The following is a 21722-nucleotide window of genomic DNA, read 5'->3' on the forward strand; positions in this document are numbered from 1 at the left end:
CACTTGATATAGTGAGTACTGGGTGTTCTGTGAAACTGATGCATCACTAAATTCTATCTCTGAAACTAATAATACACTATATGTTAATTGAATTTAATTTTGAAAAATTTTTAAATGAGAAAATGAAGACATTTTAAGCAAACATAAATTAAGAGGGTTTATTTCCAACAGACCCTCACTAAAAGGTATCTCTAAAGGATGTATTCCAGAACAAGAAAAATGAACTCAAAGATCTGAAAAGTAACAAAAAATGATGAGCAAAGGTCACATGGTAGGTAGAATAAAGAGCTCAGAAATAAAACCATGCCTATGTAGTCAATTAAGGTGTGACAAAGGAGGCAAGAATATACAATAGGGAAAAGATGGTCTCATCAACAAATGGTGTTGGGGAAATTGGACAGCAACATGCAAAAGAATGAAGCTGGACCCTTTCTTACACTACATACAAAAATAAACTCAAAATGTATTAAAGGCCTAAATGTAAGACCTGAAACCATAAAAATCTTAAAAGAGAACATAAGCAGTAATTTCTTTGACATTGTCCATAGCAACATTTTTCTAGATATATTTCCTAAGATATGGGAAATAAAAATAAACTAGAGTGACTACATCAAAACAAAAAGCGTATGCACAGTGAAGAAAAAAAGTCCAAAAAAGCAACTTACTGAAAGGAGAAAGATATTTGAAAATGACATATCTCTCAAGGGATTAATATACACAATATGTAAAGAACTTATACAACTTAACACCAAGAAAATCAAATAACCCAATTAAAAATAGGCAGAGGACCTGAATAGAACATTTTTCCAAAGATGACATATAGACAGTCTGCAGATACATGAGAAAATGTTCAACATCGGTAATCATTAGGGAAATGTAAATCAAAACCATAATGAGGTATCACTTTAAACCAGTTAAAATGGCTAAAATCAAAGAGACAAGAAATAGCAAGTGTTAGTGAGCATACAAAGGAAAGGGAACCCTTGTGCACTGTTGGTGGGAATGTAAATTGGTGCAGCCCCTGTGGAAAAAAGTATCGAGTTTCCTCAAAAAAATTAAAAATAGAAATACCCTACCATCCAATAATTCCACTACTACATATTTATCCAAAGAAAACAAAAATACCAATTTGGAGATCTATGTACCCCAGTGTTTTTTGCAGCATTATTTATAATAACCAAGATATGGAACCCAAGTGCCCATTGATAGATGAATGGATAAAGAAGTTGTGTGTATATATGTATATATAGTGGAATATTAGCCATGAAAAAATGTTGAGATCTTGCCATTTGTGACAGCATGGTTGGTCCCAGAGGGTATTGGGCTAAGTGCAATAAGTCGGACTGAGAAAGCCAAATATCATATGATTTCACTTATGTGGAATGTAAAAAAACACAACAAATGAATAAACAGAAAGCAGAATCCTATCCATAAATACAGAAAACAAACTCATGCTTGCCAGAAGGAAGGGGTAGCGGATAGGCAAAAATGGACAAAGGGGAATGGGAAATACAGGTTTCCAGTTATGGAATGAGTAAATCATGGGAATAAAATATATAGTAAAGGAAATATAGTTGATGATATTGTAATAGTGCTGTATGGTGACAGATGGTAGCTGCACTTGTGGAGAGCATAGCATAATATACAGAGATGTTGAGTCACTGTTTTGTACATCTGAAACTAATGTAACATTGTGTGAACTCTACTCAAAAAATTTTTTTAATAAAATGAAATAAAAACCTATATCTACAATAAAAAAGATCACCATGGTGGGTAGATGAAAGCAATAATTAAATGAATATAAATGATCAAAATGATGTCTAATTTGTTGATTTTAAAAATTAAGATAAAATACCAATAATAGCATTTAGGTCAGGAAGAGTATGACTAGAGTCAAAGTATCTCAAGCCCCGTATTATTTAGTACACAGGCTAAGTGCAATAAGTCAGACTGAGAAAGCCTGTATTATTTCTATTAAATTAAATACACATGATAAATTTTTTGGGGGGTGGCCACTAAAATAATAAAACAGAGTGTAAACCTCCCTACTAGCAATGGGGAAAAAATGAAATGAGAAAATAGAAACCTTAGTCCAAGAGAAAGCAAGGATGGAAGAGTGGATAAAAAACCAGAAAAGCAGAATAATAGAAAGTTGAAAGTAAGTTGGTAGAAGTGAATCCAGGTATATTGATGAACCCTTTCAATATAAACTGACTTTATCCATTTAAAAGACAGAGATTGTCAGACTAGATAGCCCAACATTTTTTTACAGGCTGTTTACAAAAGACACTCTTACTTTATGAGGACAAAGAATGGTTTAAAGCGTGGAAATAATTAGGGGTACCTGGGTGGCTCAGTAGGTTAAGCACCTGACTCTTCATCTTAGCTCAGGTCTTGATCTCAGGGTGGTGAGTTCAAACCCCGCATTAGGGTGGTTTGAAGAGTGGAAATAATGGCATACACTAGACTAATACTAATTAAAAGAAAGCTGAGGTAACTATTTTAACATCTGACAAAACAGACTTTAGGGCAAAAAGAATTACTGTAGAAAGTCTCTACATATTGAGGAGAATAAAGCTACTAGGAAAATACAGACACTTTAAACCTAAAATACAGACACTTTAAACCTATTTTTTTGTGTATCACTGTATAAAAATGACAATCAGAATTATAGGGACATCATAAATTGCCATCACAGTGTTAGATTTTTAACATATACCTACTAATAAACACTTTAAGAAAAAAGTTCATAAGGATAGAGATTTGGAGAATACAATTAACCAGCCATACCAAAACTGGATTATTCTTTCTTTTCAGAAAACTGCATATGGAACACTTACAGAATTTGAATGTGTCCATAAAGTGTATCTCAACATATTATTATACAGACCAAATTCTCTGGCCATGATACAATTAAAAAAAATTTTCTAACAAAGCCTCTCTGTATATTTGGAAAGTACAAATGTAATAACTCAGGAATCACTCATACTGGAAAGAGTATTTTATGTACTCTGATTCTCTGAAGAATAGTTACATTAATATAGTATGTTATATATAGTAACTCTGTTTCTTGGAACATCTCAGTTCTTCTACCATTCAGAGTAATTGAGTTTATTCTGCCCTGTCTTGATACTTCAAAACTTTTGAATACTATTTCATTGTTTTCTAAAAATAATTTCTCCAAAAGCATACTGGGATGCTAAATTCAAAAACAAGTGAAAGATTCACAAAATAATCCTGAGAAAATTTTCTAAATAGCATCCTACTTCAAAGTCATGCCTATTACTTTACAACAAGTTAAACTAATGATGAACAATTTGCAGAACTATAGAAACATGAAAGAAACAATTTCATGGGAGAATAAAATTTCAACAGTAGAAAATTTTCATGTAGCAAGCTGAAATTAGCCTAATAAAGAGCAAAAGAGAAAAACCAGGAGTCTTGAGAAAGAAATTATCTGTAAATACTTAGCAACAATGAGTGCAATTACTATTTAACTATAAGGATATTTGAGTGGATCTGTTAAATTTTGGGGGTTGAGAAGTTTAAAAATAAAGTAGGGGATAGAAATAGTGGAAGAGGTTCTCAAATCTTTTATTTTAAAATGTCATGAAATTGAAATAAATGATATAAGCTTACAACATCGAGATAACTATGTTTTATCTTATTTCCATACCCAGAGAATGCTAAAAACTCAAACAATAATAGAACTAATAAGGAGATTTGGTAAGATGACTCTAGGAAGAAGATCTGTAAGGCAACAGCTTTTCTTTTAACTAGCAATAATCAGCTGGTAACATACACACATGCCCACCCACACATGCATTTATTAAAACTTTAATACAAATGGGGAAAAAGTGGCTTATAACCTATGTATCTACAGAGGAATGGTTGAATAAGTTATGTCCCATAATAATTAGGTAGATTTTTAAAATGAGTTTTATCAATACGTACTGGCATAGAGAGATACTCGTATGTTTGAATGAGACATGTATCCTATAGGGACATGTTTCGAAACTAAAAAGATAATAGAAAAGATCAGTGAAACTAAGAGCTGGTTTTTTTTTTTTTTTAAGATTTTATTTATTTATTTATTTGACAGAGACAGAGATCACAAGTAGGCAGAGAGGCAGGCAGAGAGAGAGGGGGAAACAGACTCCCTGCCAAGCAGAGAGCCTGATGCGGGGCTCAATCCCAGGACCCTGATATCATGACCTGAGCTGAAGGCAGAGACTTAACCCATTGAGCCACCCAGGTGCCCCAGAGCTGGGTTTTTTTTTTTTTTTAAGAGATAAACAGAACTGACAAACATTTAGTCAGACTCACAGAGAGAGGATGCAAAATCAGAAATGAAAGAGGTGATATTACAGTTGATACTACAGAAATACAAAGGATCATAAGAAACTACTATGAATAATTATACACCAACAATTGTACAACCTAGAAGAAATTGATAAATTCCTAGAAATATGCAACTCACCAAGACTAAATCACGAAGAAATAGAAAATCTGAACAAACTGATTATTAGTAAGGAAACTGAATCAGTAATTAAAAAGTCCCCAATGAACAAAAATCCAGGACCAGATGGCTTCACTGAATTCTATCAAACGTTTAAAAAAAATTAATACCAATCCTTCTCAAACTCCTCCCAAAAATAGAAGAGGAGGGAACACTTCCAGACTGATTTTACAATACCAGTGTTACCCCAACCTAAAACCAGACAAGGACACCATAAGAAAATGGCAACAATATCCCTAATGAACATAGATTTTAAAATCCTCAACAAAATATTAACAAAGTGAATTCAATAATACATTAAAAGGATCATACACATGATCAAATGGGATTTATTCCAAGGATGCAAGAACGGTTTCATATCCACAAATCAATCTGTGTGATATGCCACATTAACAATATGAAGGATAAAAATCATGTGATCATCTCAACAGATGTAGAAAAAGCATTTGATAAAATTCTACATCCATTAATGATAAAAATTCTCAACAGAGTGGGTATAGCGAGAATGTATCTCTATATAATAAAGACTCTATATGACAAGTCTACATACCCAGTGGTGAAAAGCTGGAGCTTTTTCTCAAAGATAAGGAACAAGACAAGGATGCCCACCCTAGACACTTTTATTCAAAATAGTATTGGAATTCCTAGCCAGAACAGTTAGACAAGAAAAATAAAGGCATCCAATTTGGCAAGGAAGAAGTAAAGCTATCACTATTTGCAAATGACATGATACTGTATAGAGAAAATCCCAAAGACTCCACCAAAAAATCTGTTAGAACTAGCAAATAAATTCAGTAAAGTTCCAGGATACAAAATCAATACATAAAAATTTGTTGCATTTCTATATACCAAGAAACTGTCAGAAAGAAATTAAGAAAACAATCTCCTGTACAATCACATCAAAAAAGACGGGCTCCTGGGTGGCTCAGTGGGTTAAAGCCTCTGCCTTCAGCTCAGGTCATGATCCCAGGGTCCTGGGATTGAGCCCCACATCGAGCTCTCTGCTCGGCAGGGAGCCTGCTTCCTCTTCTCTCTCTCTCTGCCTGATCTCTGCCTGCTTGTGATCTGTCAAATAAATAAATAAAATCTTAAAAAAAAAAAAAGAGTAAAATACCAGGGAATAAACTTAACCAAGGAGGTGAAAGACCTTTGCACTTAAAACTGTAAGACATTCCTGAAAGAAATTGAAGATCACAAATGGAAGGATATTCTGTGTTCATGGATTAGAAGAATTAATATTGTTAAAATGTCCGTACTACCCGAAGCAATCTACAGATTCAATCCTGTCCCTATTGAGATTCCAATGGTAGTTTTCACAGAATTAGGGGAGAGGGAGAAATTGGCTTCCAGTTATGAAATAAGTCATGGGAATAAAAGACACAGCATAAAGAATATAGTCAATGATGTTGTAATGGAGATGTAGCAAGAGAAATGGTAGCCACATTTGTTGTGAACATAGCATAGTAAACTTGTTGAATCACTATTTTTTTAGAGATTTTATTTATTATTTATTTATTTATTAGAGAGAGAGAGAGCACAAGTGGCAGAGTGGCAGGCAGAGGGAGAAACAGGCTCTCTGCAGAGCAGGGGGAGCCCGATGTGGAACTCTATCCCAGTACCCTGGGATAATGACCTGAGCTGAAGGTGGTCGCTTAACCAGCTGAGCCACCCAAGCATCCCTGAATCACTCTTTTGTACACCTGAAACTATTATAACATTTTGTGCCAATTATATGCAAATGAAAATAAATAAATAGATAGAAATAAAGATACATTGTCCAGAAAAAAAAATAGAACAAAGGATCCTAAAATTTGTGTGGAACCACAGAAGACCTCTAATAGCCAAAACAATCTTGACAAAGAAGAATAAGCGGAGGCACCACGCTCCCTGATTTCAAATGGTATTACAAAGCACCAGTGGTCAAAACAATATGGTATTGGCATAAAAACAGACACATACATTAATGGAACAGAATAGAGAGCCTGGGAATAAAGCCGCACATTTATGGCCAATTAATTTATGACAAAGGAGCCAAGAATATATGGTTTCTTCAGTAAATGGTATTGGGAAAACTGGACAGCCACATGCAAAAGAATGAAAATGGACCACCGTCTTACAACATACACAAACACTAACTCAGAGTGGGTCTTTAAGCTTGAACATAGACCTGAAACCGGAATACTCCTTGGAGAAGACTTAGGCAGTCATCTCCTTGACATTTGTCTCAGTGGTCATTTTTTTGGATTTGAAACAAAAAGCAAAGACAACATAAACAAAAATAAGTGGGACCACATCAAAATTAAAAGCTTCTGCACAGCAAAGGATACCATCCACACAATGAAAAGGCAACCTACCAAAGTGGTGGGGGGGCGGGAATATTTGCTAGGGTTTAATATCCGAATTTTAAAGAACTCATGGAACTGAACAGAAAAAAAAAAAAAAAGGTGGGGGGAGGGAGACATTCGAAATTAACAATGCACAGAAGATCTAAACAGACACTTTTCCCAAGAAGACACTCAGATGGCTAACAGACACATGAAAAGGTGCACAACATCAGTAATCATCGGAGAAAGGCAACTCAAAACCACAATAATACCTAACATGAGTCAAAAGGGCTAGTACCAGAATGGCTAGTACCAGAATGACAAGAAATAATAAATATTGACAAGGATGTGAAGAAAAGGGAAACTTCATGCACTGTTGCTAAGAATGTAAACTGGTGCAGCCACTGTGGAAAACAGTATGGGGGTTCTTTAAAAATTTAAAAATGAATTGGGGCGCCTGTATGGCTCAGTGGGTTAAAGCCTCTGCCTTCGGCTCAGGTCATAATCCCAGGGTCCTGGGATCGAGCCCCGCATCAGGCTCTCTGCTCAGCAGGGAGCCTGCTTCCAACTCTCTCTCTGCCTGCCTCTCTGCCTGCTTGTGATCTCTGTCTGTCAAGTAAATAAATAAAATCTTTAAAAAATAATAAAAAATGAAAATACCATATGATCCACTGATTCTACTTCTGGTTATTTGTCTGAAGAAGAAAATGAAAATGCTAATTGAAAGATATGTGCATCCCTATGTTCACTGGAGCATTATTTATAAGAGCCAAGATATGAAAACAACTTAAGTGTCTATCAATGGATGAATGGATAAAGAAGACAGGGTGTATGTATATTTATAGGGTGGAGTATTATTTGGTCATAAAAAAGAGTGAAATCTTGCTATTTACAATAATGTAGATGGACTTTGAGAACACTATGCTGAGTAAAATACTATATGATCTTATATATTGAATTTTTATTTTTTAAAAAAAGCTCATAGATAAAGAGAACAGAGTGGTGGTTGCCAGAAGCAAGGTGTTGGGGTGGACAGAGTAGGTAAAGGTGGTCAAAAGGTATCCAAAAAATGAATTATATCCATATATGTTGACCTAGATACTCATAATAAATGTTTGAATGAATAAAAAAGTAGCAGAAAAATATATACATTGTAATCTCACTTTCATTAAAAGAGAATGAGAGAGAGAGAACTCTGTGTGTGTGAACATGAAAAGATATACCTAAAACTATTAACAAAGTTTACTTCAAGATATTCTATCTATTCAAATCCACATTATACCAATATCAGTGCCTAAAATAAAATATCCCACAAAAATTAAAAGCAAAAACCCCAAAGCATAACTAAAGTAGAAAAAAAAGTAAAGAAGAATTACATTTTCTCCAAAATTAGTAATGCAAAAGAAATAAGCAAACCATAAAAAGTCTCCTTCTGAATAATGCCAGATGTTAAAAATCAAACTTTTCTTAATTTTAAGAAGAAAGCATCATAATGTTACTATTGTGACAAAAATAACAGCAAAAACAGAAAAAAAGAGTATTCTAGTAGGTAATGTCTAAAATTCAATTTTTAAAAAAATGAGAACAGAATGGACAACAGTGCAAAAAAAAGTTAGTGAGCTAGAAAACAGACTCAGAGACCTAGGAAGTCCAATGCCAGCAGAAGGTTATAAATATGAAAAATCACAGGCCATGATGTACCACAACATGGCCAGCTGGAGAGTGATTCTGACGCTCCCACTCCTACCCTCACCCACCCCCACCCCAAGTGCTCTCCCAAGACACTCATCACTATCCTAACCTGGTGATCTTTTCTTCTTAGCCAAGAGAAGGTTTCAGAAGGTTCCTTAACCTAGCACTTTGGACAGCCTCTACCAAACTACCAAAATTGTGATTGCAACATAAGATACAAACAACTTGTCATTTCTTCAGTAGGAGAGATTCCAAGATAAGAATTCACAGCCTAAAAATAGAAAAGGCACACATGGTCTCTTCACATTTGAACAATCAAGAGGAAGACATTTAAATATAGGCTTATTACATCCCTGACATTTAGAAATAAAGAATGATGGCCGTATGCAACCCAAGAGAAGAGAAGGAGAACACTCAGGCCTCCAAAAATGAGAAAAGCTTGAGCCCATTCTATCCAGGTGCACAAAAGAATTCTTAAATCCACAAAAACTGTGGAAATTCTCCAGTGGACAATCTCATCTTCAAAGAATTACCCGAGGGATATTTGATCTGGATAAGCTACAACTACTGAAAAATAAAAGATATTATATAAGCAATGGGGGGACCCATTGGCATAAAGTTTAATTCTTTTATAGGGTAGTCCTTAAAAATGAAGGAAAAAGACATTTTAAACCTTTTTCATAGTGTCGGTTCTATCAGTCCTGAAGGAGTTGTGGAGAGATTAGGTGAATCCAATAGCAGTTAATACTTCCCGTTCGGAAATCCAAAATTTGTCTTAATGGATAAAAATTCAGACCAATGAAATGATTAGACTGTTTTGTCTGTAAGTATTAAGGGGTTATGCCATTGCATTCAAGAACAATTGATTTTAAAATATACCATTTTACAAGTACCACTCAAAGAAAGAAAAATCATTTAAATTGCTATTACCCAAAGCTTTCTTTTTCCTTAGAATTTTTATTTCCTACTTTTGGAAAGTGTTCTTCTAGGCTGATTGAGACAAGAAAGTGGCCACACTGTGAAGAGCTAGAACCAAGGCGCCCACATGAAGCAGTGAAAGCTCCTGTCTTCCACCTGGCAGACCACAACCATAGAATGCCATTAATTTGAAGAAGCTCTGATTTCATAACAGAGCATTAAAATGTGTGTGGGGGGGGAAGTATGCTTTAGAATTTATGAAACAGGACACATCAAATAAGTTACATTCCAGGTGGGTTTATAAGGAAAAAGGTGCTTAGAACAGATAAATGTGATTCAGCATGACACGTACCTATACACACAGGACAGAAATTTGCAAAAGGCCCAGGGGAGGCACACAAGGCTTTCTAGTTGGGGCCCAGAGTACACTTGGAGAAGGCAGCGTTGAAAAGAGGGAAGAATCCAGAATGGTCGAGAAGGGTTCAATTATGACAGGCTGGGTTACATGCCCCACTTCTGTGTTCCCGGGAGCCTATCATGTGGGGATTCAAGAGAGTCACAAGCGCTCACCATGCTGGTGTCAGTGCCACCATCGGCTGAGGGGAGGGCAGTGTCCCTCACATAGCGGGTGTTCCGTATACATTGGTGGAGCGAACAGATGTGCGAGCGCAGGTATACATGGAGGGAATGAATGAGCGAGCTAACGCGTGAGTTGGGGTGGTCTGTGGCTGGAGGTAATGGCTGCTCTCTCTCCCCCTTGTCACCCTAGAGAAGCTTGAGAGCGAGAAGCTAAATGTTGCCGAAGTCACCCAGTCCGAGATAGCTCAGAAGCAAAAGCTGCAGACTGTCCTGGAGAAGATCAACGAAACCCTGAAGCTTCCTCCCAGGAGCATCAAGTGGAACGTGGACTGTGAGTTTCACAAAGAAGGATGGGGCTGTGGTCCCCACCCCTCAGTTTCCCTGAGAGGCCATCCAGGGAGCTGGCAGGCCCACGGTGGGGGCTGCAAACCCATTTAGCATTGAGCCAGACGTGCCCTTCCTCAGAGAACTTCTCTGCACTGCCGGGAAAAGAACCAAGTCCGGTGTGCGCTTCTGTGAAAGGCTGTTTGTAGCAAGCTCATGGGAGACCGGGAGAAGGAGGTGACTCCTCCTGACTGAGCTCCCCCTGAGCCCCAGCACAACCTTTCGAGAAAGCTGTGTCTCCAACTCATAGAGGCGGGGAGGAGGTGAGGATCCCTACTTCTTGAGCAGGGTAGGGTGGAGAGGACTTGATTCTGTTCTTAAGCCCATGACCTTCCTCTCAGCCCTCTATCTTCCAGAAGGGTCAAAGATCTGGCTGAGATCACAGGCCCTGGAACGGGATTTTCAAATTCAGGCTGCACAGTCAGTGTAGCTCCAGGACCTGGGAAAATGTAAAAGATCTATTCTTTTCTTAAGGGCCCGCCAGTCTGCTACGGACACTATGAGGTCCGTAACAGAATCAGCGTTACTTCAGCAAATCTGGTGAACCCAGTGGCAATAACAGCTTTCTCGGAGGGAGTCCAGAGTTGTTTTCTTCTTTGCAATAGATGAAAAGAAAAATTCAGATTGATAAAATCATCTAGATGGTGTTCTCTGCTGTTAAGTATCAGGGGTTAAGTACTAGACCTTGTTGTATCCAGTTTATAAAAACTTAGAATGGACACCTGCCCTCCCCACCAAGACCAGAAAACAAAACAAAGCATGCCTTTCCAACTTGGGAGACAAAAGGAAATCTTTACCCCTCAACTTAGAGACCCAGTAGCTGCCAGACACAACCTCTTCAGCGAGTTTCTAGCATCTGACACTGGAGGGGAGATGCCGCGTGTCTCCTGCTGTGTAATTACATCTTGGCTCACACAGCACACGCTGCTTGGAATGGGGCATCCGCTGCCTGACGAACACCCAGGAGCAGGAGGAGAGGCCAAGTGCTGGGCCCTGGATGCTGCCCCAGGGTCTGCTAATAGTGTTGGGGGTGCGGGGGGAGAGGAAGAGCCCTTGATTACGTGTGTAGGAGCTGCAGCTACATTTTGGAACTCCACAACAGTCACGAGCGTTAAAAGTCTTCCAATGAAGAGCCCCACTTCCGGGCGCCTGGGTGGCTCAGTGGGTTAAGCCGCTGCCTTCGGCTCGGGTCATGATCTCAGGGTCTTGGGATCGGGGCCCGCGTCGGGCTCTCTGCTCGGCGGGGAGCCTGCTTCCCTCTCTCTCTCTCTGCCTGCCTCTCTGCCTACTTGTGATCTCTCTCTGTCAAATAAATAAATAAAATCTTTGAAAAAAAAAAAAAAGCCCCACTTCCTTTCATCTCATTCTACTTCCTGCTCCCTGAATATGGACCATCCCCATGTACCCCTCCAAACAAAACAAAACACCTCTTAACTTGCTAGGGAACCCAGTTTGGGAAAGACAGAAGAATGGGGTTTTTTGTTTGTTTTTGTCTTAAAGATTTTATCTATGGGCGCCTGGGTGGCTCAGTCGGTTAAGCCTCTGCCTTCGGCTCAGGTCATGATCGCAGGGTCCTGGGATCCAGCCCCACATTAGGCTCCTGGCTCAGTGGGGAGTCTGCTTCTCCCTCTGCCCCTGCCCCCCCAAGTGTTCTTTCTCGCTCTGCTCTCTTTCACATAAATAAATCTTTATAATAAATTTAAAAACCTTCATAATAAATAGAGATTTATTTATTTGAGAGAGAGAGAGAGCGAGCAAGCACATGCATGAGTGGGGGGAGAGGCAGAGGGAAAGAATTTCCAGCAGACTCAGTGCTGAGCACAGAGCCTAACCCGGGGCTCAGTCTCACAACCCTGAGATCATGACCTCAGCTGAAACCAAGAATTGGACACTTAACTGACTGAGCTACCCAGGTGCCCCAGAAGACCATTGTGTTCAGTGGCTTTTAATGATTTGTTTGGTTCGCATTTACCTTCATTTCTTACAGGGAGATGTGTGTGGTACAATAGTCCCCTGTATTACCATTCTCATCTAGCTATTTCCATTTTTTTGCCCACTACAATCCATATCCATGCCTATTTTTCCTTGATGAAGTCACATACAGTCTGATATTTTGCTCTTTTTTTTTTTCCTCTAAAGATTTTATTTAGTTATTTGACGGACAGAGATCACAAGTAGGCAGAGAGGCAGGCAGAGAGAGAGAGAGGAAGGGAAGCAGGCTCCCTGCTGAGCAGAGAGCCCCATGTGGGGCTCGATCCCAGGACCCTGAGACCATGACCTGAGCTGAAGGCAGAGGCTTAACCCACTGAGCCACCCAGGCGCCCCTTTGCTCTCTCTTAATATTAGATCATATTTCCTATATTCCCATGGGGTCTTTGTACTTACTTTTGCTTCTATTTCATGGGGTAGATAATCCCATAGTAAATTTAAACCCTGTGTTGACGTTGATCCTATCAAGATGTTTGCTGGCCTATGGCTGCTATCAGATAAGGCCAAGTCAAATGTCTTAAGTTGTGTCTCTTTTTGCTTCTCTCAAATTATTCCTGTCAGATAGATTTCCAAAAGGGAGCTGAATTACTAGGTCAGAGAGATAATTATCTCAGTGGCCAGCTCCCTGTGATGCCTGTTTACAAGCAGCACTGGCTTCTTCCGTAAGGAATGTGCTGGGCCCCACTCCTAGAGGCAAGTTCCGTCCCTCCTGTTCTCCTCTCTGGCTGTTTGACATTGTATCGCCTTTTCCGTCAGGATAAAGGTGGCAGGGACAGCTATGAGTTACCAAGGCATTTCATCTAGGGCTTTAGGAAAATCTTCCTTTTCTGTTTTTTTTACAACAATTTTTGTTATTAAAAATTTACAAAGATAAAAGACATTTAAATATAAACATCTAACATATTTATGGTGCTTTCTGTATGCTTTATACTATTCTACGCAGTTTACATCTTTTGATCCTTGTAATCCTCACTCATCTCAGATAAGAATTCTATTATGCCCATTTTACAGATGGGAAAATAGAGTCAGAGAGAAGTTAAGAAACAATTTATGTAAGCTTTATGAGGTCAGGGATTTTTGTCTGTTCACTACTGAGTCCCCAAAATCTAGAAGAGTGACTGGTGATTACTAAGCACAGTAATATATGCTAAAGGAGTATCATCGTCCAAGGTCACATGGGTGGTAAGTGGCGGAGCCGGGAATGAGAGCCAGAGAGTCTGGCACCTGCGCACTAAGCCTGCACATACTGTTCCTCTAAGCCGCCCACCCAGAGATAGGGACCATCATCCCGGTGGTGTGCTCCATCAAGTCTTACACAGTGGCGTAAGAAAGAGGAAAATAAATGTATACTTTTGTAAATAGAGTTTATTTTTATAAAGATGAGCTCAGTCTGTATATGTTTAGAAGATGTAAATCTTGACAAATCATTAAATATTCTGTCACTTTTAACATTATGTAACAGGACATTGCATGGGTATATCATAAGCAGTTTAATTAATGATGGATTTTGAGGTTCATTTTTTCACCCTTAAAAACAGCCTGATGAGTTTTCTCTGCTCATAGCCACAGTTACTTCTTTAGGCTAAAAGCTTGGAATGGGATTTTAGGGCCAAAGTATATGTACATTTCTTTTTTTTTTTTTTTTTTAGATTTTATTTATTTATTTGACAGAGAAAATCACAAGTAAGCAGAGAGGCAGGCAGAGAGAGAGGAGGAAGCAGGCTCCCTGCTGAGCAGAAAGCCCGACGCGGGGCTTGAACCCAGGACCTGGGACCATGACCCGAGCCGAAGGCAGCGGCTCAACCCACTGAGCCACCCAGGCGCCCCTATATGTACATTTCTAAGGTCATAATACGTATTGTCAAATTGCCTTCCGAAAAATGGCACGGGTTTATATTTCCGCCACAGCTCCTATTTGAAGGACTGTTTCTAGCTCAGCAGCTTCTTGGAAATTTTTCAGCTCTTGGTACAGTGGCTGAGTGCCCAGTTTATACAGCAGAGCCTTGGCCCTGCTCTAAATCTGTACATTGCCTTCCTGACTTGAGCGCCAGATCACGGTGGCTCTAGATTCTGTCTAGTGTCAGGGAGAGACCAGGAGACCTGCTCAGAGGTGGCAATGAGGCGGGCACCCAAATATGCAAAGGTTGTTATGATTTGTCCTAATGGAAAAAGATGACATATCTTTAGCCTAAAGAAAACTTTGAAATAGGAAACTACCATGTTTTCATTTTTTTAATATTCCTTTCTAAGTCTTGGCCACAAGCGTGTATGTGTATGCGTGTGCATATGTGTGTGTATATGTGCTTAAATCTGTATATCCAGGGGCGCCTGGGTGGCTCAGTGGGTTAAGCCTCTGCCTTCGGTGCAGGTCATGATCTCAGGGTCCTGGGGTCGAGCCCCGCATCAGGCTCTTTGCTCGGCAGGGAGCCTGCTTCTCCCTCTCTCTCTGCCTGCCTCTCTGCCTACTTGTGATCTCTGTCAAATAAATAAATAAAATCTTTTTTAAAAAAATAAATCTGTATATCCATAAGTGTGTATATTTCCATTATTTCTATTGTTCCTGTTTAACATTACATTATTAATATTTATAGTTACATTGTTTCAACAGTGATCTTCAGCGCATGGAAACTATTCCATTGTGTGGATATACCATAATTTGTTAAAGCCGTGATTATTAAACCATGCTTGGCCAACCTCATGATCGGCCAGGAGGAACTCAGGCATCAGGGAGGAGAGCGCCAGCCATGGGTGGGCTGCAGTTAGGACTTGGGGACGGGAGCATTTGTACTTTTTTTTCTCATCTGTTTTGCCTAATGGCTTTTAAACAAGGGGTTTCTCTGCTTAATAAAAAAAATTGTTTTTTGAAAACCACTGGTCTAAACTATCCTCTGGTTATTATACTTGGTGTTTTCCAGAATTCTTTAATGATGATATATTACATAATAATTAACATATCTGCACATGTAGTGTGTGTGTAGGGGTGAGGGGAGAAAGAGGCAGAGAGAAACTATAATTACTTCTTTTGAAAAAACTCCCCGGGGGACAGAACCCTCATCAGAAGAGACTGACATCTGTATGGTGCTTATGAAACAGCTCTGTGCTGCTTAGTGAGATGGTCAAGATGAAGTACAGGTCACCCGTGTATAAGAGCCAGCTTTGAGACCACACCTCCTCTAGCAGAGTTAGCCAATGTCCTTACAGCCCTCCGTGACGGGCCAGGGATATGACAGTTCTGATCACACAGGCAAACCCGGTGATGCCTCACCCCAGCAGCAAGCCCTCCTTGACAGTAGGCCACTCCCATACTGGGAGCCTTTTTTGAGGCTGTCACTGTGGATGAAATTGTGGTCGATGCCCAAAAGCCCAGAACTGAAAAATGTCTTCTGGAGGGCTGAGTTAGGAGCAGATTGTCTGCTGTGTGTGGGTGTGGGGCTGCTGCTCTCAGTGGAGAGCCTTCTTTGAAACAGCAGTGATAACAAGCAACACTAATGAGTGCCCAAGGAATGTCTGAGTCATTTCCTTTTCTTGGCGATTTCTTAAGACTTCTGCTGAAGCAGGTTCCTCAGTCCCAGGGCAGAGAGAATGACACCCTGGTAATGGATCCAGTGTGGGCTAAGTACACAAAATGAGCATGTTTGGTTCTTCCCTTAAGTGCCCCCCTATAAAGAGAAACCCACGAGGCTGGTAGGACTGTGAAGGCAGGTAAGGTATCTGGTGAATCTTTCCTTTTAGGCGAAAGAACGAGGAGATCGTTGACATGACTTAATTGCCTAGGTGCCAGGTATTTTCTCCTGAGTTATAATAAAAAAAAAATATATATATATATACACACACACACATCAGCCCTTCCAACCATTCCATAGCACAACCTGCTACGTGCTGAAAGCTTTGCCTACATTATCTCTGGAAATTCTTACAACTTGTATTTCTGCATAGATACTGTTATCCCCATTTGCGAAGATGAGCGGATTGAGGCTCCAGAGGCCTACCCAATGGTTGTGCAGGCAGAAAACCAATACAGAGGGGTGCCTGGGTGGCTCAGTGGGTTAAAGCCTCTGCCTTCAGCTCAGATCATGATCCCAGCGTCCTGGGATCGAGCCCCGAATCGGGCTCTCCGCTTGGCAGGGAGCCTGCTTTCTCCTCTCTCTCTCTCTCTGCCTGCCTCTCTGCCTACCTGTGATCTCTGTCAAATAAATAAATAAATAAATCTTAAAAAAAAAAAAAAACAAAACAATACAGAGCTTATCAAGCGAGAACTGAAGCTCTAGAGAACTGACCCCGTGTGTACCCATTATGTCACAGCGTTTTCATAACATTTTCTCCTCTCGGCTGCTGCAAAAACTACAATTCAGTGGTGGCTTACCCTTCCCTAGTACAAGTGGTTTCACATCCAGCCCATTGCTCTGTAGCTACAGAAGCTATTTGGGTCATAAACATCATCTCCCAGCCCTTCCCTAAGGGGCCCTGCCTACACAGACCATACACAGTGTTCAGAAGACCAACAAAGCCCTTTAGATGTGTCGTGCCTTCCTCGAGGGACTCTAAGCCCTGAACAAAGGAAAGGATCCCCAGTGTTCCTGACTCAGTGCTCAATTTATTGGGGATGTGCTTGGGGTAGAACCCTGAGACACGGGGAGTAGTGATAACCCAAAGAGTTCACCGTCAAGGGGGAAGGGAGAGAGCAGGCAGAGCAGACACGCTCGTGGTTATTAGAATAGAATGAGCAAAAACATGGGGATGGCAGAGGGCTGATCTGATCTCAAAATTCAGCAGTTGTCAGGGTCCCTACTGGAAACTTGGATTAGAGTGGAGAGGCACTATATGGGAAATCCAAAAGTAACATGATCCAAGCAGCAGCTCCATGGGACTTGGCCAAGACTGAGGGGGCCTAAAAGGGGAGGCCCGTGAGATCCTTCGTGGCGGGGATGGGAGGATAGAAGGTGCACTGGGTACGGTACTGCTACATTTTGAATATCTGCTTATATTTGCCTAGGATCTGGAAGAAGCTTCTCTAATTTTAAAATCCTATTTTATTTCAGCTGTTCATGCCAAGAGCCTGGTAGCCATCTTGCATCTGCTGGTTGCTCTGTCCCAGTATTTCCGGGCACCAATCCGACTCCCAGATCATGTCTCCATCCAAGTGGTCGTGGTCCAGGTAAGACAGCACGACAAACATCTGCGCCCTTAAAGGGGGATAGAGGCTGACTTCGTGTGGGAGCTAAGGCGGCCTGGGGAGCTTATTACAAGGATAGTAGAATGCATGCTGAGTGTCCTTGTTGTGCTGTCTGCGGGAAGGGATGTGAGCGCAGTGTCCAATGTGTGTGGCAGCGATCAGTTATCGTGCAATAACTATTGGGCTTGAGTATGGGTTAGCCTTGTGTGGGGCACGTGCCTGGGGTTTACCTGTTGTTGTCAGGAGGGTGTCCGTGTACTGTGTATTGGAGAGGGTGAGGTGTGTGCCGTAGGGTCAGGAGAAAAGATGTATGCCTTGTGTTTAGACCCTATAAGCCATGGAGAATCATGTTTTGGTTAAACAGATGAGGCACAGGCATTGGGAAGAGACAGACACCTATGTGTATGAAGGGGTGTGTGTGTGTGTGTGTGTGTGTGTGTGTGTGTGTGTGTTTGAGAGAGAGCCCCTGACTGGCCTTGCCTGTATTCAGGGCGCTGCTGCTTTTCACCTGCCCACAGAAGCACGGCTGGGATCTCAGGTCATCTTCCCCAGATTGTTGGATGGAATTTCCATTCACATATGGCTGTCTAATTTCCACAATGAGGGTGTGCTCTTTCCCTGTAACTCTCTCACTCTGCTCCTAACCCCATTACATACCCAAATTCAATTTCATTTTCCAACTTTATGGCCATTTAGGAAAGGTCAGCATTCTGTTTGCTTGTTTCTGTTCTTTTCAAGTAAACATGCTGCGAGGGAGAACGCCCTTAATAAGCAGCTCTCTGGTTAGCCAGGGTTCTGGAGAAGAGAACAGTATGGTGGCTCTGACGTCCCTTGGTGAGGAAGAGCCCTGAGGGCTGGTAGGCTTGGCCTGACGGTGCCAGGCCATGTCTCCGGGACAAAAGCTGAGCTTTTTCAGGGATCAGAAGTTAGCAGAAGGAAGGAGGTTGTGAGAGCTGTCCTCGGTCAGCTGCTGGGCCATGCCCTGGTGATAAAGGATTTCTTCTACACCTTCTGAGGACCTAACTTGCTAAACATCAGGGGGATATAATAGAAACAGTCATCTTTGGCCCTGTCTGCCAGGAGACAAGATTATACCTATGGAGCAGAGAGAGGGTGACCAGAGGGTCAGAGTAGATGAGAATGTGTGATTCCAAGGCTAAGTGCAGCTAAAAGGATCGAACTGGTCTTATAAGAGGACAGGGTAGCACAGAATGGTACCCATGTGTGTCAGCTTGTATAGGGTGTCGTGCTTTGTCGACCTAAATAGGCACAAAAGCAGGACTCAGAATTAGCCAGAAGACACTGACTGAACCCCAGAGAGACTTCTCGAGACACAATTAATAGGTTAAGGTGAATCCAGGAGCTGCGTGAGGGGTTATTCCTTTCCATTCTGTACAAAAGCAGTGAATTCTGCATGAAGTTGAAGATGAGTTTTTATGTCTCTAAAGAATCTCACAAGACAAGGACACAAATACCAGTAGCCCCGTGTAAAAATCATATACACGTTGAAGCTGAATTGGGAAAAAGTCTTGATTTATCCTTACTGGATCCCTTTTAAATGATATCCTTATTTTTCTTGTTTACTTCCTGTTTTACTTTGATAATCTGTTCTTCCTACCTAGTGTGGATATGCTCTTGGCCTTTATCCAGCTCTACCTTTCCTTCCATAAAAGCATTTTGCAAGGACACTCATTTCTGTGGCTAGTGGGAATAGAAGAGAAGGTTCTAGAAGTTTGGGTAAGAGGGCAAGAAGGCAGGTTTCAGCTGACATGCTAACACTTGGAGGCTCCTTCTGGACACTGTTCTCTGCCTTTGTAGATGAACTTGCCCTGACAACCATTTGCCATCCCCAAACTGCTGTCATCTACGTGTCTGGGAACGACTTTAGAGACCCGATGAAATGGATCTCCCTCCCCACACCTATCAGAGGGTCTTCCTGAGCCCCAACACTCCTTTCACTAGCTCCCATCCCCACACAATGAGGTTTAAACTCCAGACCGGCTCGCAGTTGACTCTCCACCGAGTAATGGCAGCCGCCAGCCCTCCAGACAGCCTCCCAGACCCATTTATGCTCTCCTGACCTGCCTTTTCACTCAGGCCATCCCTTCTGTTGGAATGCTCTCTCCCGTGTCTGGCCAAATCCTCTGTATCCTGTTAAATTCCAGCTCAAGGATGCCCTCCCCTTGCAAGGGGTCCCTGACCATCCCCACTAAAAGTGCCTGCTCCTGTCCCTCATTCAGCCCTTCCTGTCTGCCTGGGACTACTGTGTAATTGACGCACGACGCTTTTGAGAGTGAAGGGAGATCCTGCTAGAATAATGGAGCTGCGCCATCAGGCATAAACCCAGACTCTTTCTTGGAAATCTTTCTCACATACCTGTTTCATCTACCCTGTTTTACTCTAAATTCCTCAAGGTCAGAAGTTAGGTCAGACGTTCCATAGTATTTGCTCCCAGTCCCAACATAGATTCTTGTACAGGAAAGACACTGACTCATGAAAGAAAGAGAGAGAGAGAGAGAGAGAGGAAGGAAGGAAGAAAGGAAAAGGGAAGGAAAGAAGGAAGGAAGGAAGGAAGGAAGGAAGAAAGAAAGAAAAAAAAAGAAAGAAAGAAAGAAAGAAAGGAAAGATAAATTGCTGGGAGGAGATGGACAGATGACAGATGGACAGACAGACGGATGAGCGGATGAGTGGGTGGGTGGGCGTTGAGGGCCTCCAGAGTGCTTATTACCCTTTTCTCAGAGAAAATGCCAGTTACCTGAGGGCTGTACAGCTCACAGAAAACCCCCCTATTTATCCATTAAAAACAAAAACAAAACCGAAAAACTCTCCCTCTGTTTAAATTCTCCCAGTTGGCCTCCGTCCTCTCCCCCCAGCCCCGCCGCTGAATGTGTTTCTTCGCTTCCCTCTGTGGCCCCAGCTGGAGGGCAGACACACCCTGGCCTTCATTTCCATTCGGTTTATGCGGATTACTCCAGGAGGCAAACAGTTTGCTTCCAGCAAAATGTCTTCCAATAAAGAAAGAAAAAGATTCACCGTCCAAGAAACAGACAACTTGTTTGGAATAAACACTAATTGCGCCTAAGCATGAATGGTATGGTCCAGTCCCAGGAAATCCGGGGCCTCGTTTTGCTTCTGGCACTATCTCCTCTCTGGGTTTCATTTCTTAAACACCAGTAACTTTCTCAGTATCAGGAATGCTAATCAGTTTTTTTTTTTTGTATTTTTCTAAAGCATATTTTTCTCCCCTCCTCCCCCCCCCCGCCCCCGTTTCAGAAACGAGAAGGAATCCTCCAGTCTCGGCAAATCCAAGAGGAAATAACTGGTAACACAGAGTATGTCAACACCATTGTTGCCAGCGATCCTCTAATGGAACACAGATGTTTCTCCGAAATTCATCCATTTGCTGATATTTAGTTTTCATTTATTGGGATCGCAGGAGGGATTAGACTTCAGCCAATGATCATAGTTTAGCCTTTTCCGTGCATTCAAAACATGCCTCTCAATGCTTAAGATACAAACTTGGGTGGGGACGCGGGGAGAGGGAATTAGCTGTGATTGAAAAATTCTAATTTTGTGGCACTCCGGGAAAAAAGTGTACCCCCGAAAAAGCCAACTGGCATGAAATCGTCATGCCATAAACGTGGGGTCGAATTTAAAGTGTGAACCTTCAAAGGGACGTTTTTCCTTCCTTGTCTGCCTCTGATGTATTTGGTCACGTGCCATGACCCAGAAAGGCCTTTTCTACCTCAGAGTGGTAGCCTGGTGTTTTGTGTTTTTTCATTTCCGTTAAGCACTTGGAATCTCAGAATATGGAAGAGGTTGGCCGGGGGGAAGCGAAGTTTATTCTGAGGTAGAAAAAGCAGGATGCGGCAGGCAGGGGTTCTCAAGATCGCGGGGCAAGCCTGAGCCACAGGCAAAGTCCATTTTCAGCATTCCCTGCTGCGCCAAATTTCCTCTATGTTCCCTTGAACAAGAGTGAAATGGAAAGAGCAGGGACCTCTAAACCAGGCTGACTTGAGTTCAAATCCAGACTCTGCCACTTGCTTGGACCTTGGTTTCTGTATCTCTGAAGTGGGGAGCATTTGCCTACCCAGAGAGGTGGTGAGGACTCGCTGTGGTAAGAGCGGGGCTGTTCCGCCGCAGC

The 21722-nt window shown here is 41.4% G+C and overlaps 1 protein-coding gene across 1 annotated transcript in view; it reads left to right on the top strand.

Annotated features, from left to right (window-relative positions):
• PARVA (parvin alpha) overlaps positions 1-21722 on the top strand; it is a 172776-nt gene that overhangs the window by 132624 nt on the left and 18430 nt on the right. Inside the window, exons 5-7 of the mRNA XM_047690596.1 lie at positions 10223-10363; positions 17445-17560; positions 20852-20910. Coding sequence (XP_047546552.1) covers positions 10223-10363; positions 17445-17560; positions 20852-20910 — 316 coding nt within the window. The remainder of the gene's footprint in view (positions 1-10222; positions 10364-17444; positions 17561-20851; positions 20911-21722) is intronic.

This window comes from Lutra lutra, chromosome 10, assembly GCF_902655055.1.
Source record: "Lutra lutra chromosome 10, mLutLut1.2, whole genome shotgun sequence".
Lineage (NCBI taxonomy): Eukaryota > Metazoa > Chordata > Mammalia > Carnivora > Mustelidae > Lutra > Lutra lutra.